The sequence below is a fragment of the Lepus europaeus genome, chromosome 12 (assembly GCF_033115175.1).
Source record: "Lepus europaeus isolate LE1 chromosome 12, mLepTim1.pri, whole genome shotgun sequence".
NCBI lineage: Eukaryota > Metazoa > Chordata > Mammalia > Lagomorpha > Leporidae > Lepus > Lepus europaeus.
The window spans coordinates 7,174,058-7,192,901 of record NC_084838.1 but is presented as its reverse complement, the minus strand read 5'-3'; the positions used below and the strand labels follow the sequence as shown (position 1 = coordinate 7,192,901).

Genomic DNA, 18,844 nt, shown 5'->3' with positions numbered 1-18,844 from the left:
CCTCCATCCAACAGGACCACCCCCACTGACAGTTGTGTGGGTACGGAGCCCCCCTTTCTGAGGGGAGGAGCCTGGTTGTTACTGTTCATGCTCACAGATGCCTTTCTTGGCGTTCCTTTGGTCCACGTCCTAGGAAAGACAAGTCAGCAGGTGAAATCTGAAGGGGTTGCAGGAACAGAACCGCCCAGGTTCACACGTGGGCGTTGCCGCTCGCTGCTGTGTGGCCCTGGGCAAGTGGGCTTCACGCGGTGAGTCCCTGAGCGTAAGAGTCCAGGCCAGCTTTGCCCTCGTGACAGCTGCCACTGCCCGCTTCGTACCCCGGAGGAAGTGCGCCCCGTGTTTTCCTGTGGGCTGGGCTCTGTTTGTCCTCTGCCCCGCCTGCTTCCCTGGAGGATGAGCCCGCAGCTCCGAGTTGGCTGAGTCTTCTGGAGGGAGGCAAGCAGGCAGCCCCGCGCAGCGGCTGTGTGGTCCCTGGTCTCTGGCTCCTGGCTCCTCCCAGGAGGTTCCTGGATTCCTGTTTGTGTCATGTTTCCCTAGCGGCAGAGCTTCCCAAGACCTCGCTTCCCCTCCTCCCTTCCTTCTCTGAGGGCAGGAGGTCAGATTAGCAGGGGACCGGGTGAGGCAGGTTGTGTTGTTTTAGCAAGCAGGAGGGCTCAGGCCAGCTTGGCCAAGATGGGAATTTGCTGTCAGCCCAGGGGGTGTCTCGTGGAAGCCAGAGGTGAGGAGAGGCGGGCGGCAGGGCCTGGACACTGGGCCAGACTCCAGTCACTCATCCCTCGCCTTCCTCACCCCTCTTCTCCTGCTTCCTCTGGCTCCTTGGTCCACAGACAGGGTGCAGGGCACCACCCTGGAGTCCCATTTTTTATTCTCTCCATATTGATTCGAGGTTCCGTCACCATCCGGTGGGGGTCAGGTGCATGTCATTCAAAATGACAACCCGGATCTCAGTCCTGTGATGGGTGAGGGGAAGGTGCTGTTCCCAGGGAAGAGGGGACGGTCAAGAGCTGGCCAGGTGCCCCGCACAGACCAGGAGTGGAGAACCAGTGTCCTCGTGTCACTTGCCTCTTGGGGACCTCAGGCTCTGAGAGCCCTATCTCCTCTATTCAGTGCCGCGTGCTTGTGTTATGCAGGTTTCTGAGCATGGCTAAGGAGGTGGTGGCAGGACCTGAGTGAGTGCCAGCTCCTGCAGCCATGGGTGCCTTGTTGCCCATGGCCTGGGCACTTGGCCCTAAGGAAGTGAGCTTTACTCAGCTCTTGGGACTTAAGAAAGACGCCCTTATGTGGGAGCTCCTGGTGCGTTCTTCTGCCTCTGCCTGTGGGCACTGGTGTGCTGACTCCTTGTGGTTGCAGGCGGCCTCTGGGGGGTCCCAGACAGCCAGGGGCTGGTCTGGGCCATCTGGGTTCCGGGGAGGCTCCCCTAGACCTCCTCAGGGGTGGAAGGAGGCCCAGAGCCACCACAGTCCCTTCCTCCTAGGTGGCCATGGTGGTGTGGCCCGGACAGGGCTCTGCTTGGCTGGCAGTGAGCAGTCGGCTCTGGTGGCCGGGATGTGTGTGTATCCCAGACCATGAGCCCGTTTTGAGTGGAAAGACCTTTCCTCTGGACTCTCAGAATTCGGTGGGATACATTAGACAGATTACATATCCAACTAGAAAATGTGCCGTGTAAATCCTTCGTTTATATCTGGCTGGTGTTTAAAAAGCCATTTTGATAGCTTCCCACTCTGCGTGCCTGTTTTCAATCGAGACAGCTAGGCCAACTCCCCCTCCTACCCAAAGATGTTTAATAAATAAATACTTTTTAATAGGATTTTGCATGCTGGGATCCAGGCTGAGTGTCAGAGTGAGGACATGAGTTTGTATGCAAAGGGAAGGGTAGCAGGCGGTCGCTGCTGGCGCCTGGCCTCCCCCTGCCAGCGGGCCTGTAAATACTTGGGGTTGCCTCCCTGGCAGTCAGCAAGGGCGGGGAGAAGCCAGATGGCTTCATGATCCACAAACGCAAGCCCCAGACGCGCCCCGAAGTCGCCCGTGTTTGCCTGTCGTTACAAAGAGCCCGTGTTGTTTGCCCTCCGACCAGACGGGCGGGCAAGCAGGCAGGGCCCACCACGGGGTGTGGGGCCCGTGAAGCCCCGACTCTCTGGGAAGCGAGTTGAAAGCGGAGTTTTTAATTTATGGCTGGAGATTGTTTCTGTCTCCCGAGGGTAGGTATTGAAAGTTTGAATCATAAGATTCAGCCTGGCTTTTCCCTTGGTGGAAAATATGAGCTTCTTGGATAAAACCTGCTCATGAAATAGTTGCGATCGCTCGTCGGGTTTTAGTGTTTTAGTTTTCCCTTCTACATTGTGGGGAAACCCGGTGGGGGGAAGGAAAGCCCCTCGAAGTGTCGCGCCAGGCCCTTCCTTGTGCTCGGTCCTCGCCCATTTCCCGTTGGAGCTGGAGCCCTCGGGGCCCGAGCTGAGGCCACCCCTGCCTGAGCCTCCCGGGGTGTGTTTCAGACCCCAGGTGACCCCGCAAGGCGCTTGTGAGGCCGTGGAAGCTTGAAGCCCGAGTGGGCCTGGGGGAGGCTGACGGGCTGGGGCCACGGTCCGAGGCCTCTGAGAGCGGTCACGCACGTGAAGTAATCAGAGAAGTCTTCCATGTGATCTTCCCCGGACATTCCCAGGGCCTGGCTGGGATGGGGGCTCTGGGCCCGTGCTGTGCTGGGCACACTGGCCAGGGGCTCCCTGCCCGCTGTCTCGGGGGGCCCAAGGGCGAATGAGTCGTCCCTGGTCTCATGGGGAAGGTAAGAGATTTAGCTCCGTGATCACAAGGACCACAGTGAAGAGGTCAGGCTGAGGGCTTTGTCGTCGGGGAACAGCTTCAGTGCGTGTGAGGCCCTTGGGAAGAAAGTGGCCACATACGGGACCAGGGAGCAGATGAGTTTGGCCGGAGCAACGGAACGGGGAAGGGCTCTGTGGAAAGCGAGACTGGAGCGCAGGGCAATGCCATGCCTGGTGCCCTCAGCTTCCCCGTGGGTACCAGCAGGGCGAGGGAGCAGTGGCTCCTGAGAGCTGTGCTTCTAATTGAGAAGCTGAACAGGCAGGAATGTCTGGAGGTTCCACAGCCACACCAGTGCCTCCTCCCAGGAGCCCCGGACACGTGGCACTCCTCTTCCATGTTCTCTGCCTCTGGTCCGTCCCAGCCCTGATCCCTCTCTCTACCCCCATGCCCACCCACCTATGGTTTGAACGTCTGCCTGCATATCACCGAGCCTGTTAGAATCTCCTGTGGTTCCCCCGTGCCCTGGGCTCCGCACCAAGTCTCTAAGCTGGATTTGCAGCCAGGTGAGGGCTGGCTATCCTTCCTTCCAACCCTCCCTGGGCCTTCTTAGCTTCGCCCACCCTGGCCTCCTTTCAGGTCCTTGAAGCTGCCCCCCGGGTCCAGGTGCTGCTGCTGTCTGCCCGGCACGCCCACCTTCTTCCCCTCTCACCACAGTCTGCACTTGTCCTGTGCACTTGGTGGTGAGCATCACCGGGGCGCTGCCCTGTCCCTGAGTAGCTGCTGTGACCGGTGCGGGTGCTGGGCTCAGAGCTGAAGAGCTGAGAAGGTGAGAAAAGTGGGCCAGGCCCCGGTGACAAAGCCACCGTCGCACTCCCTGCCTTAGAAACTGTGGAAGGCGGTGTCTCCTGACCGAAAGGCCTCTGTGCACTTCTCCTAGGGCTCCCCGTGTGGATCGGGCGTCCGGGGGCTGGTGTTTCCTCTCAGCCTTTCAGGAAAGGAAATGACATTTCTGCAAGAGCCATCGGCCTGTGGTCAGCCTTAGGTAGCGTGCGTATCTGCGGGTGTTCCGCCGTGCAGCCCGTGCTGGGTTTGTCAGAAGAGTGGCATTGTTGTGGCCCAGCAGGTCAAGCTGCCGCCTGTGATTCTGCATCCCATGTGAGCACCGGTTCAAGTCCCGGCTGCTCCATTTCCAATTCAGCTCCCTGCTAATGTCCTGGGAAAGCAACGAAGAAGGGTCCAAGTGTTTGGGCGCCGGCTATCCATGTGGGAGACCTGGATGAAGCTCTTATTTCCTGGCTCCTGGCTTTGGCCTGGCTCAGCCCCGGCCATTGTGGCTCTTTGGGGGAGTGAACCAGTGGATGGAAGACCTCTCTCTGTCTCTCCTTTTCTGTCTCTGTAACTCTGCCTTTCAAATAAACAAATCTTAAAAAAGAAAAAACTAGAGACGTGTGATATTGTGTTCAGGAGTCCTGCTCTGTGTGGCGAGTTCAGACACAAGCAAGTTAGTGGGATGAGGATAAGGCTCCGGCTGCAGCGCTGGCCCAGACCATCATCCTCACAGATGGAGACGTCCCGACGTCCCTGCTGCAGTCAGCCGTGGGAGAGTCGGGCCGTAGCCCGAAAAGATAGATTCTGGATCTATTGAGTTAAATAAAACGTTAAGTTTAATTTGACCTGTTGCTTATTTCTTTGTATTAGTGTGGCTATTAGGACAACTAAAGCGTGTGCCTTGCATCGTATCTCTGTGGGAAAGGAGCTCAGGGGCCCCCTCAGCTCGAGCTTCGTGAGAGAATGGAGGCCGGTGCCCGGAGGCCAGTGTGTGTAAGGAGTGCACCTGCCTTAGGAGTCGCCTGCCTCTGGTTCTGATGAGGAACCTGCTTGAGGAAGGCCACACCACCTGCTGATTCTAGCTTTGACTCCAAGCCTGCACTCCTCTCTTAGAAGTGCAGTGTGGCTGTTGGTTTGACACGGGTGTTGCCAAGCTTCCAAGTTCTTTTTTTCCCCTATTACAAATCTCAGGTGAGTGTTACCATTTCAGTCTCCTTTGCGGAGGTCATGCCACTTTTTTTCTCCTCGGAATCACTGATGTGCTTCTTTGTGTACTGACGTTGGCCGACAACTTGTATTTCCGAAACAAACCCATGTGCCTTGGGAATCCTTCCCCTGGTGGTGGTGTCCTGGGAAAATTAATTTAGCACAGGAGATCTGAGTTCCTGGAAAAGTCTTGTGTCCCTGCAGCCTGAGGGCTACCTTCCCCCGTGTCTCACGTACTCCCTGGGCAGGAAGGGTCCGGCTGGTCACAGGGAGGAGGCAGTGTGGACGCTGGGTCAGAGGGTGCGTCTTCCTGTGAAGCAGGTGCTCGTAGAAATTCCCTGTCGTACTTCCCAGCGTGCTCAGGATGCGCTCACGACAGGGGAGGATCAGGATGGAGACCGCAGCGTGCTGAGCAGTCGACGGCCAGGCTTAGATCACAGCGGAAACGTGAGCTCCGACGTTGCAGAAAACCAGAGCAGTGAACTAAGGAGCCCAGCTAACACTGGCTCCTCAATCTAACTCGGGGACACGCGGGGGACTGTCCCCAGGCGGCGGCGTGTGTGTGGCCAGGGATTCTGAAGAGGCATAACAGGGCACAGGGGAGGAAGTGATTTTAATTTACTGGGGTCAAAGGCCGTGATGAAACCACAGGCGCAGTGCGGACTCCCTGGGGACAGCGTGGGCACACACGGACGGTGGGTGTCCTGCGCGTGTGAGTGTGGGAGCCTCCCCTGCCTGGAGCCGGGGGTACTCTGTGAGGAGGGTCCTGGCTCCGGAGACCCACAGGCCTCAGCTTCATCCTGGCTCTCACGTTGGTTACGTCTGGGGACTGTGAGCAAATTACCTCTCAGAGCTTCTGTTTCTCCCTCTGCAGGATGGGGCCGTGGCAGCCACTGTGCCGCAGGGTTGCAGTCGCAAAGTGTAAATGGACTTTGTGTGGGCACTGTGCTACTGTTACTATCGTTACTGTCACTACAGACCAAAATGCAAACTTCTGTTTTTCCCTGTGTGTTGGCTACTGGGTAACTTCAGTTTTCTTCATGGGGCTTAGTGTATTGTCCAGGTTTCTATAATGAATAGGTGCCAGGTTGCTAAGCAAGCAAAGTCTTACCTGTTTTTTTTTTTTTTTTTTTAAAAAGAGATTTATTATATGATTTGAAAGGCAGAGTTACAGATGGGGCGAGTGGGGGAGAGAGAGAAGGCTTCCACTGACTGACTCACTCCCCAGATAGCTGCAATGGCTGGGGCTGTGCGGGAGCCTGGAACTCCACCCAGGTCTCCCTGCAGGTGCAGGGGACCCAGCACTTGGGCCACCTGCTGCTGCTTTCCCAGGCGTATTAGCAGGGAGCTGGATCAGAAGTGGAGCGGCTGGGACTTGAACTGGCTGGTGCTCATATGGCATGCTGGCGTGGCATCACGGTGCTGGCCCTCGAAGTGTATCTTGTTAAAAAGGGAGCATCTCAATGCTGCATTTGGAAAAAACCACTTGCCCAGAATATGGACAAAGGAAAGGGAGACGTCTCCAAGGCAAGATAGGGATGAACTGCTGGGGACTGCTCTCGGCTCTGTTGATTGGGGCCTCTGTCCTGGAGCCAGGGAGACTGTCCTTAGAGCTGCCCTTGGCCACTGCCCTGTGTTGACAGCTGGTTCTAATTGTGTGGAGCCACACAGCACTAGGGCCGGAGGGGGATGTTTTGGGAAATTTGCATCATCTTCACGACCCCAGCCCCGGTACATGTTCTCCAAGCTGAAGCAGCGGTTGCCGTGGACGAGCTGTTATCCTACATAAATGCCTGTGCCCGAGCAGAGGAGAGTGGCTGGTCTCTGCTCATGCCGCAGCCCTGCCCGGGCTCCCCCTACACACCTGCTTCCCCGGAAGGCCCTTTGTCCTCAGGGCTCACTTCTTCTCCCTGTGGTTTGCGTGGCCAGGGGTCCTGAGGCCCGAGTGAGGCCTTCTGTTCTTACCCACCTTGTCCACACGCAGGCACTGACAGGTGTTTATTTCACATCACTCAGGGACTGGCTGTCACGTGAGATCCCGCAGAGCCTCACGGGAGGGCTTGCGGGGTTGGCCCACTCTGCCACTCTCTCCTCGCTTGAGAAACCTGCCCAGCTTGGGGGGGCGGGGGGTTGGGGCGCTGCCTCTGCTCACTCCTGCTTGCCTTCCCATCCTGCTCCCCTCCAAAGAAGGAGCCAGAAGGGAAATGCCGTCTCTGCCTGTGGGCTGCAGCCTCCACCCCGTCTTTCCCTGCACCGCTCCTCCCGCTGTCCCCAGGCTCAGTCACCTCCAGCACGCGCGCCACCTTGCGGTCCTCAGAGATGCCATGATGGTCCTGGCGTGGGTTTGCCTGTGCTCCTCCTCTGCTGGGCACCCCACTCGCCAGACCCCTGCAGAGCGTGCTCCCGGCTCATCCGCGTCTCCACTGCATGCCGGGTGCCACCCAGGCCTCCAGATCAGCCCCTCCGACCATCCCTCCCTTCATCCTGATTAGTATTTTTCCGGCGGGTTTATCATAATCCGACCCGTCCCAGGCTTTTTCTCTGAGTTCCCTCCTGTAGAACGGAAGCTGCGGAAGTGCAGGTGCGTGTTTGCTCGTTCACTGCTGTTCCCTAACACGTGCTCTCACGTTGGTAGGTCACGGACGTGGCCGTGCTTCATGAGCCGCCAATTCCGTTGTTCCTCCCTCGTCTCTCCCTCCTCTTCCTGTGTCCTCCCTCCTCTCTCCCCCTTCTTCCGTCATCATCATCAACCAGGAAAGACCCAAAGCTACCACAGCCCAGCAGCTGCCACTCAGAACCTGAATCTAGGAGATGCCTTTTAGGGCCCAGGCCTTGGGAAACAAAGCAGGGAAGTGCACTTGTCCCCACTGAGCAGACCCTAAGCTCAGGGCCTTGTCCGAGCCGCCTCGCCTTGGAGCTGCCCCAGCACAGCCCGGCTCCCGGGCGCCCTTAATCCGGCTCTCGTTCCTTCCCGCCACCCCTGCGCCTCTTCCTGTCCTTCCTGTCCTCCGTCCTTCTTCCCTCGCCTCCCTTCCCTCCTCTCCTTCCTTGTTTCACTGCCGCTGTTTTGTTCCACAAAGCGCTAGGGCAGCTCGTGGCAGGGGCCCTCCTGCCGGAGCGCTCCTGACGCCTGCTTGGCTGCCCCGTCCTCTGTGGCTCCCCGGGAGTCACATGTGCCTGCTTCTGGCCTCCCAGTCTCTCTCTGCAGCACGTGGGTCTCTAAAGCCCAGCAGGTCAGGTCCTGATTTCCAGTCTGTCGGGAGGTAGCGAGCGCTTGTGGCCCTGGGAAGACTGCCCGTTATTAGTAAGCAGGTTATGACTTTATAAAACCTGGGTGTATTTTGGAGTGTGTACTCAACTGGTAAGATTTAATTTTGGAGGGTTTACAATGTGTAATATGTCATTTACTAAATCTTTCTCAAAGTCCTCCTGTCCATGATAATCAGCGTGGAAGAGCTCATGAAGGGAAACCTTGATCCCTTACCCCAGTCGCCTCCCAGAAGGTAAACGCCACTGTGTTTTCTTTGGAGTTTTCCTTGGTGCCCTGAAACCTCTGCTTCTGGCTTCATCAGCTCCGTCCAGCGTCTCTCAGCTATTTGCTTACTACGCTTTTCTCCCCTGCTCCACGTCGCACCTCCTGTGCCTTCCACATTCACAGACTGAAGCCCGTAACGTCCGCATGTTCCGCGGTGAGACCCAGGGCTGCCACAGTCTTCCTCAGGTGGCCTCGAAAGCTGAAAAGCACCAGGCAGCATCCGTTCTTGCCGGGGTACGTGGCTTGGTGCAGGCCACGTGAGTGCAGATCCATCCATTGTTGTTGGGGTACGTGGCTTGGTGCAGGCCACGTGAGGGCAGATCCATCCATTGTTGTCGTGGTACGTGGCTCGGTGCAGGCCACACGTGGGCAGATCCATCCATTGTTGTTGTGGTACGTGGCTCGGTGCAGGCCACGTGAGGGTAGATCCATCCATTGTTGTGGTACGAGGCTTGGTGCAGGCCACGTGAGTGCAGATCCATCCATTGTTGTTGTGGTACGTGGCTTGGTGCAGGCCACGTGAGGGCAGATCCATCCATTGTTGTTGTGGTACGTGGCTTGGTGCAGGCCACACGTGGGCAGATCCATCCATTGTTGTTGTGGTACGTGGCTCGGTGCAGGCCACGTGAGGGTAGATCCATCCATTGTTGTGGTACGAGGCTTGGTGCAGGCCACGTGAGTGCAGATCCATCCATTGTTGTTGTGGTACGTGGCTTGGTGCAGGCCACGTGAGTGCAGATCCATCCATTGTTGTTGTGGTACGTGGCTTGGTGCAGGCCACGTGAGGGCAGATCCATCCATTGTTGTTGTGGTACGTGGCTTGGTGCAGGCCACGTGAGGGCAGATCCATCCATTGTTGTTGTGGTACGTGGCTTGGTGCAGGCCACGTGAGGGCAGATCCATCCATTGTTGTTGTGGTACGTGGCTCGGTGCAGGCCACATGAGGGCAGATCCATCCATTGTTGTTGTGGTACGTGGCTTGGTGCAGGCCACGTGAGGGCAGATCCATCCATTGTTGTGGTACGAGGCTTGGTGCAGGCCACGTGAGTGCAGATCCATCCATTGTTGTTGTGGTACGTGGCTTGGTGCAGGCCACGTGAGGGCAGATCCATCCATTGTTGTTGTGGTACGTGGTTTGGTGCAGGCCACATGTGGGTATATCCATCCATTGTTGTTGTGGTACATGGCTCGGTGCAGGCCACACGTGGGCAGATCCATCCATTGTTGTTGTGGTACGTGGCTTGGTGCAGGCCACGTGAGGGTAGATCCATCCATTGTTGTTGTGGTACGTGGCTTGGTGCAGGCCACGTGAGGGCAGATCCATCCATTGTTGTTGTGGTACGTGGCTTGGTGCAGGCCACGTGAGGGCAGATCCATCCATTGTTGTTGTGGTACGTGGCTCGGTGCAGGCCACGTGAGGGCAGATCCATCCATTGTTGTTGTGGTACGTGGCTTGGTGCAGGCCACGTGAGGGCAGATCCATCCATTGTTGTTGTGGTACGTGGCTCGGTGCAGGCCACATGAGGGCAGATCCATCCATTGTTGTTGTGGTACGTGGCTTGGTGCAGGCCACGTGAGGGCAGATCCATCCATTGTTGTTGTGGTACGTGGCTTGGTGCAGGCCACATGTGGGTATATCCATCCATTGTTGTTGTGGTACATGGCTCGGTGCAGGCCACACGTGGGCAGATCCATCCATTGTTGTTGTGGTACGTGGCTTGGTGCAGGCCACGTGAGGGTAGATCCATCCATTGTTGTTGTGGTACGTGGCTTGGTGCAGGCCACGTGAGGGCAGATCCATCCATTGTTGTTGTGGTACGTGGCTTGGTGCAGGCCACGTGAGGGTAGATCCATCCATTGTTGTTGTGGTACGTGGCTTGGTGCAGGCCACGTGAGGGCAGATCCATCCATTGTTGTTGTGGTACGTGGCTTGGTGCAGGCCACGTGAGGGCAGATCCATCCATTGTTGTTGTGGTACGAGGCTTGGTGCAGGCCACATGTGGGTATATCCATCCATTGTTGTGGTACGTGGCTTGGTGCAGGCCACGTGAGGGCAGATCCATCCATTGTTGTCGTGGTACGTGGCTTGGTGCAGGCCACGTGAGGGCAGATCCATCCATTGTTGTTGTGGTACGTGGCTTGGTGCAGGCCACATGTGGGTATATCCATCCATTGTTGTTGTGGTACGTGGCTTGGTGCAGGCCACGTGAGGGCAGATCCATCCATTGTTGTTGTGGTACGTGGCTCGGTGCAGGCCACACGTGGGCAGATCCATCCATTGTTGTTGTGGTACGTGGCTTGGTGCAGGCCACACGTGTGCAGGTGGATCCGTTATCCCCGTGGTGCATGACTTAGTGCGGGATGGACTCAATGCTCTACTGACCCTCAGCCATTCCAAAGGTCAGGTCAAGGACTGTAGGTTCTCCTTCCTTTCAGCCTATCAGTTGCATGATATCATTCATATATATATATATATGTATATATATATATATGTAATATGCAAACATATACAGATATTAAAATAGATAAAATTTATATGTGTGAGACATTTATAGGTATATACAAATATTAAAATATATGGGGGCCATGAGGCTGGCACTAAGGTGCAGTAGGTTAAAGCCCTAGCCTGAAGTGCCGGCATCCCATATGGGGACTGGTTTGAGTCCCGGCTGCTCCACTTCCGATCCAGCTCTCTGCTGTGGCCTGGGAAAGCAGTAGGAGATGGTCCAAGCTCTTGGGCCCCTGCACGCACGTGGGAGACCTGGAGGAAGCTCCTGGCTCCTGGCTTCGGATTGGCGCAGCTCTGGCCGTTGCGGCCATCTGGGGAGTGAACCATCGGATGGAAGACCTCTCTCTGTTACTACCTCTCTGTAACTCTGTTTTTCAAATAAATAAAAAAATCTTTAAAAAAAAAATAGATGGGGCCCAATGCTGGGCTCAGCAGGCTAAGCTTCAGCCTGCAACGCCAGCATCCCACATCACAGCACCCATTTGAGTCCTGGCTGCTTCGCTTCTAATCCAGCTCCTTGCTAATGGTCTGAGAAAGCAGCAGAAGATGGTCCAAGTACTTGGGCCTCTGCCATCTACATGGGAGATCTGAGTGATGTTCCCAGCTCTTTGCTTTAGCCATACCCGGCTGAGCCCTACCCATCATGGCCATTTGGGGAATGAACCAATAAATGGAAGATGTCTTTCTGTCTCTCTTCCTCTCTCTGTGTCACTTGTCCTTCAAATAAACAAAAGTAAATTTTTTTTTTTTTTGACAGGCAGAGTGGACAGTGAGAGAGAGAGACAGAGAGAAAGGTCTTCCTTTTGCCGTTGGTTCACCCTCCAATGGCCGCCGCGGTAGCGCGCTGCGGCCGGCGCACCGCGCTGTTCCGATGGCAGGAGCCAGGTGCTTCTCCTGGTCTCCCATGGGGTGCAGGACCCAAGCACTTGGGCCATCCTCCACTGCCTTCCCGGGCCATAGCAGAGAGCTGGCCTGGAAGAGGGGCAACCGGGACAGGATCGGTGCCCCGACCGGGACTAGAACCCGGTGTGCCGGTGCCGCAAGGCGGAGGATTAGCCTGTTGAGCCACGGCGCCGGCCCAAAAGTAAATATTTTTTTAAAAAATAGGTAATATTTAAGTATATGTTAAATATATTACTATCTGAATTTACTTACATTTATATAGTACACATACATGTATACAAACAGAAGTCCCTCGGCTTTAGTTATTCCTGGAGTTTGTAATTGCCTTTTCTCTCCCACTGTTAACTTTTTGTCCTTAACTTCTTCTTTTTCAAAATTTTTATTGGTGGAGTGGCAATGTGGCATAATGAGTGAAGCCGCTGCCATATGGGTGCCAGCATCCCATATGGACATTGGTTGAAGTCCTGGCTGCAGATGGAAGATCTCTCTCTCTCTCTCTCTCTCTCTCTTTTAAAGATTTATTTATTTATTTGAAAGTCAGAGTTACACAGAGAGAGGAGAGGCAGAGAGAGAGGGGCCTTCCATCCGCTGGTTCACTCTCCAATTGGCTGCAACGGCTGGAGCCGTGCTGATCTGAAGCCAGGAGCCAGGAGCTTCTTCCTGGCATCCCATGAGGGTGCAGGGGCCCAAGGACTTGGGCCATCTTCTACTGCTTTCCCATAGCAGAGAGCTGGATCGGAAGTGGAGCAGCCGGGACTAGAACCTGTGACCACATGGATGCCAGTGCTTCAGGCCAGGGTGTTAACCCGCCGCACCACAGCGCTGGCCCCAATCTCTCTCTCTATTTCTCTGTCACTCTGCCTTTTAAATAGAGAAATAAGGCTTGAAATTAAAAAACATTTTTTTTTGAAGCGGGGACAGGGGCAAGAGAGAGGAAGAGGAGGAGAGGAGAGGAGAGAGAAACAGACAGACAGAGATCTCCCATTCCGTCCCCAGATAATATTACTGAGGCCGCTCTCCGGATGAGGAGGGTCAGGTGCTGAGTTTAAGTGTCATGGCCAGGCTTGTGCAGCTGCAGAGTGGGCCCTGGGACGGCCGGGGTCGGCGAGTGTCTGACCTCTCCACTGTCTCACTCCATGGCCTCTCTTTATGAAACTTTGTGCCCTCAGCTCACCTTTTTTCTTTTTTTAAAGATATATTTATTTATTTGAAAGGCAGAGTTATAGAGAGGCAGAGAGAGAGAGAGAGAGAGGGAGGGAGGGAGGGGAGAAGGGAGGGAGGAAGGGAGAGAGAGAGAGAGAGGGAGGAGAGGTCTAACATCCACTGGTTCACTCCCCAGATGGCTGCAACGGCCAGAGCTGGGCTGATCCAAAGCCAGGAGCCAGGAGCTTCTTCCAGGTCTCCACACAGGTGCAGGGACCCAAGCACTTGGGCCATCTTCTGTTGATTTCCCAGGCATAGCAGAGAGCTGGATCGGAAGGGGAGCAGCCAGGATGTGAACCGGCACCCACATATGCTTGCACTGCGGTGGCAACTTTACCCACTATGCCACAGCACTGGCCCCTCAGCTCACTCTGATACCAGAGCCAGCCCCAGTGCCAGGCCCAGGATCGGAGGTTCCCACAGGGACTCTGACACAAACCCCTCCCCCGCACAACAGGAGGGTGTGGGTGTCGGGCACCCTAGTGATGATGACTCCTTGTGGGCTACAAGGACTGGAAACATAGAGTCCCTGTATGATTTGCCTGTTGTTAGCCCTGTCGTCAGTCTGGCCCCAGGATGCCTCAGTGAGAGCGCACCCCATCACGCAGCCTCCCGCCTCGGCCACCAGTTCTTCTGCAGCTGGCTCCAGGGTGAACCCAGCGGCCGATTTCCTCCTCCCAGGGGAGCAGCGGGAGAGGTAGAGGGAGGACCAGGAAGAGGCCGCTGTGGAGCGTGCTGGGGACGTGGCGCCGCTGGCCACTGTCCACCTGGTGGCAGCCCCAAGATCTGAGTCAGTGGCTCCTCTGTGCAGTGCTGTGTTTTCCACGTGGACGGTTAGATGAACGTGATTTGGAGCACACAGCGGTCAGAAATAATCACACATGTGGAAAGGACTGTGCGTTGGCGCCGGCTTCCGACGGCCTGGCCGCCGTGGGGGTCTTCAGGGAGGGCGTGTCACCACTGCCCAGGTTTCGTTTTCCAGGGCTGACCTCATTGAGCCCAGGCGCAGTCAGGGTCGGGCCTTTCTCAGGCCCCTGAGCACGGAGCCGGCAGCCGGTGGGGCAGCCTCCTGGCCCCGAGAAGCTTCCGGTGAGCTGCAGCCAGTGTTGGCTTTTGCAGTCCCCATGGTATGCATGCCGGTGGGTATAAGACCAACTTGGTTTTGTGCCAGCTAGGGAATGTTTCTCCCGTTGACAGTGTGTTTGTAATAAACATTCTCCTGTCAGAGTGAGCGTCCCAATGAATCGCGAGTTGTCGTTTGTCTAAGTCATCTGCTGCCCGGGCCTCCTTTTGGTTCTGGGCCTGCTGATCGCAAGGTGCCCGTGGGATGCCACGGAAGGTGTGGTCAGGGGGTAGCTGGGCGCCTGGCCTGCAGCTTAGGACAGAAACACAGGCTGGATGTAGGTAGGTGGGTGGAACCACGGCCTGGGAGAAATACGAATGTAGAAGATGACCCTGGGCAGATTTTGGTGGGGGTTGGAAGGATGTGTTAGGAAAGCAAAGAACAGCTGGACAGTGCGACCAAGCGCGAGGGCCTGGGCGGTGGGCAGACAGCCAGACGCAGCGTGCAGAGGCCAGGACAGAGGCACAGACTCAGCCTAGGCGCGGGTGGGTGGCCACGGGCCACTGGCTTCCTCGTCGGGAAGTGGTGGGCAGAGGAAAGAGCGGCTTCGGGGCAGGGAAGGTCGGGGAGAGGGAGGTGAGCTCGGGAGCTTCACCTTGGAGAAGTGGCGCGTGCAGGAGGGGGAGACGGGCGTGCGCGGTGTTGGAGAACGGCGTCAGTGGTCACTGTTGTTAGTGGGAGAGGAGGACTCTGGAGATGTGGGGTCAGAAGAGGCTCTGGAGCAGAGGCCGAGGCGTGGGAAGGGGCCCAGGGGCAGGCGTGGGAAGGGGCCCCGGGGCAGGTGGGCCCTGGAGGCGGGAGGGTCTCCCTTCCATTAAAGCCGGAGGGGAGGCGCAGGATGTGGGAGATTCATCAGTGTGGTGGCAGGAAGTGTTTTCCCCAGCGAGCCCGGGAACGTCCACGTGACAGGGAGAGGCGAAGAGGCCGGCAGAGGACTGTGCAGGCTCTAATCTCTCTGCACGTCCAGGACCTCAGCCTGGAACTCAGGGCCAGGGCCAGCCTGGGCGAGACGGGGCCCCGGCTCCCCGAGGAAGCTCACAGGCTCACCCAGGGAACAGAGCCACCAGGCTCCGTGGGTCTCAGCCCAAAGCCCGGTCTCCCTTCTCTGGTCCATTTTAACTTAATTACAGTCAGATCCGTTCCGTAGTGTGGACCTTTTGCAGGCATTAGTGACTGGAAGAGTTTTGTTCTATTACTTCACATTTTCCAAACCCACTCCACACAGATGGAATCTCCTGTAATCCTGTAAGGCCAAACACAGGAGCGGGACAGCGCCAAGAGGCTGGGCCCAGAGCTCGGTTCCTGCAGAGAGGACGGGCTTGTTTCTCCTGGCATCGCGAGAATCCTTTCTGTGCGGAGCGTGGGCGGCTGCAGCCCCGAGGGACGCTCCTACTGCACCCATTCAGCCGGTGCTGCCCGGCACCTGCCCCCCGGCCTGCTGCCGCGGCCTCCCGGCCTCCTGTGCTCGGTGATGGAGCCCAGAGAGGGAACTGGCCTGGGACTTGTCAGCAAAGCCGTGACAGGGGCTGGGATTCAAAGCGAGCGCTTTTGGTGCCAAGTCCTTTGCTCCCTCGGTTTAGTCAAGGCACCTCTCAAACACAATATTTCACTCCGCTGAGGTCTTAGTTCTTAACTGTGATGTGTTTTCCATCGTAGGAGCTCCCCTAGGGAGTTGTCAGAACCCGAGAACTACACTTTAAAGCTTTTGAGTCAGAGTCCTAGAAGTGTTCAAATCAAATAAAGCCAGGGCAGATGTTGTAAGTATGACCAGCTCTCATTCCTGCCCGCGTGACATCAGCAAAGTGAAGGGGAAACAGTCATCGGTTCTGTTGATAATTCAAGATGGCGGCTAGGTGTGGGGAGAGGAGAGGCCGCGTGCACGGTCCGGCAGCCTTCCTCACCGCCTGCCACGCTGGGCGCTCTGCCCGCTTCCCCGAGTATCAGGCCCACTCTCGGTGGGAAGTGGGAGTTCTTAGGCGTCCTGCAGCCCACCCTGGGCAGCCAGGGTCTGAGCCAGGCTGCGGACCTGTGGGGTTCTCCCTGCCTCACTGTCCCTGAAGAAGGCTTTCCTGAGCCACTGAGCTGTGGCGCTGACACCCCAGACGCACCGCTAATGGCCCTGCCGCTTGTTAAATGTCTCAGGAGAAACACAGACGGGGCCCCTGTGCCCGGATTGGGCCACACTCGCGCCTGAATGACTGCTTCATGAAGTGGGTTTCCTGTTTGGTTACAGCCTTGGTTTTCCAGGCCTGGCATGGGGACCCACAGGGTGAGAGGCCTTTGCCCTCACAGACAGACATTAGAGGGGCAATATCCAAACTTCCAGAAAGACCCAAGGGTCTGTTTGGGGAGGGGTGCTTAGCAAATCGGAGATGAAACAAAGCGGCATTTTCAGAACGAGGAGAATCCTGTGGAACAGGTGAATGCTGCATCTCTAGGAGTTTGTGTCTGCCTTTGGGGGAAGCAGTGGAGCCACGGTATCCATCCAGGAGAACGGGGTGTTGAGAGTTCCAGGAGGTGACACACAGAGCCTCGTCCAGTGCCCGCTGTGCAGTGGTCGCATCGGTAAATAGCACAGCCATTACTGCTGTGTGGCACCAGAGTCACAGGCCGTGAGCACTGGCAGGGTCAGCCACGAGGTCGGCGATGGCCTGGGCACGAGCAGGCCGCCAGGGAGAGCAGCTGCATTCGTGAGCTCCGGCATGCGCGCCCACGTCCAGCTCGTTTGACCCTGGGGCCAGAGCTGCCCTTTGCCTTCAGCCAGGCTTCCCACGAGCCCCTGTCTGGGTCCCACACTGGTCCCACACTGGGTCCTGAGATGCACTGGCCAGCACGGCACTTCAGACTTCACTGCCCAGCCAACAGTTCTTGTCATTGTCCATGCTTACTACACCCACCACCCACCCCTCACGCCCCCTTCCTGTGGGATCCCTGGCAGCTGACTCTCGCTATAGATCTTAGAGAAGTGTCAGGTGCGTAACAAAGGCAGCCTGGTAAGAGATGAAAGGGGAGGTCTTCTCCCTCAAGGGGAGAGGAGTCTGGAATCTACCGCCTCTCCTGCATTCTACTGTCCCTGGCCAAGGAGCTGGGCCTCTGAGCACAGCTTTTTCTCGACGCATTCATGCATCCCGTGCAGTCCCACTGGGCTGCTCCTGTTTCTCCAGCTTGCGTCCCTGGGGCGGGAGCCGGCTTCCCTGAAAGGTACAGTTTAGGTCATGTGATTCTTCAGACCGTGATGCTAAACTTGCTGGAAGAGGGGCGGGCTCAGGAACAAGGTGTTAAAGGAACCTTTCCCTCTGCTCCCTTTTGGGCGTATGAGAGAGGGGCGGCCTGATTCCTGGAGTCAGGCAGGAATCCAAAATGACTCCAGGCGCCTGTGGTTGCAGAGGGCTTGGACTCCAGGAAGGGAGGAGGTCGTGTGGTCGTGAGCTAGGCTTTCATGGAGGTTAGCCCCACGCTCTGGAGTCACATCCGAAGGGGGTGAGTCGCGCTGGTTCAAGCACTTGTGGCCCTCAGGCAATCTGCCTGTGAGAAAGGACTTCCGGGCCCAGAGAGGCTGGCAGAGTGGCGTTGTGGGGACTAAGAATGTTTCGGCAGAGACATCCTGGGAAACGTGACCCGGCCCGAGGGCAGGAGTTTCCACGTTTTCCCCACCCTTGGTCCAGGGCGCACCTGCGCCTTCACACCCTGGACTCCTCTCCTGCCTGGTTAGACTGGGGAGGGCCAAGGCCTCAGTCCTTCCCCAGCCCATGCCCACCTTCCACTCAGATGCCCCCGGCGTATTTTGCATCCCGATTGGAATCGCTGTTGAAACGGACTCTGTGCTTCCTAGGAACTGGCCAGCTGTGGATGGAGCAAGAAGGAGAAACATAGCCTCGCCCCCAATGTCGTGGCCTTTACCCGGAGGTTTAACCAGGTAAGCAACACCCCTTGCCTGTGTCGGTGGGACTAGCAGTCTGCTGTCCCCTGTCCTGGTGGGAGCCCTGCTACGGTCCACTCTGAGGCATGTGGTCCTGGGCCCAAACCTCGCTTCTGGGACGCCCCCCCCTTCATCTCCTTGTTTCACCAAGCAGGTGGATCCAGGTGTGCTTTTCTGTGCTTGTGTCACTGGAGGGGCTTCCTCTTCCGTGGGCGTAGCCAGGTGCTCTGTGAAGCCTGCGTGGTGGGTCCGGGCCCACCCACATCCTGTGCTTCTGCTCCCACTCCAGCTCCACCGACTCGGCCTTCGTTCTTTCGCCGCCGGCACTGATTCTTTCCCAGGCCCCGGCACATTCTGTCTTCTCAGCCCAGGATTCTTCCTCCCCACTCAGCTCCCAATCAGATCTCAGCCTGAATGTCCTTGGGGGGCCTCCCCGGAAGCCCCTGCCTGGGGGAGGTCTCCGTGCCACACGCAGCTCCACGAGGCCCTTCCCTCGTGCGTCCTCGCTTCGTCGCCATGTGGCCCCTGCCTCCTTTGCCAGTCCAGGAGCTCCACGAGTGCCTGTCTCACGCATCTCTGTGTCCCCCGCTCACCACCTCCGCTTACCCTGTGTCAGGGGTGATCCACGTGCAGTGAGCCCACGCCCACCTCCTGCTTAAATGCCCCCGGTGAATTTGCATCCCGGTTGGAATCACTGTTGAAACAGACTCTGTGCTTCTTGGATCAGCTGCTTTGAGTTCTGAGGGTTTGGTCACTGGCCCCCTGGTGCTCCAGGCTGGAGGGTCCTTGTCCTCTTGACATGAATGATAGTGACTGGAGACTTGGATCCGCTTGGGGGTGGGGAGGACTCCTGATTTCCCC

General features: G+C 57.1%; 1 protein-coding gene across 6 annotated transcripts in view; it reads left to right on the top strand.

The window, feature by feature from the left end:
* RALGPS1 (Ral GEF with PH domain and SH3 binding motif 1) overlaps positions 1-18,844 on the top strand; it is a 260,164-nt gene that overhangs the window by 88,926 nt on the left and 152,394 nt on the right. For all 6 annotated transcript variants that reach the window (XM_062207519.1, XM_062207517.1, XM_062207516.1 and 3 more), the window contains exon 5: positions 17,897-17,980. In XM_062207519.1, coding sequence (XP_062063503.1) covers positions 17,897-17,980 — 84 coding nt within the window. The remainder of the gene's footprint in view (positions 1-17,896; positions 17,981-18,844) is intronic.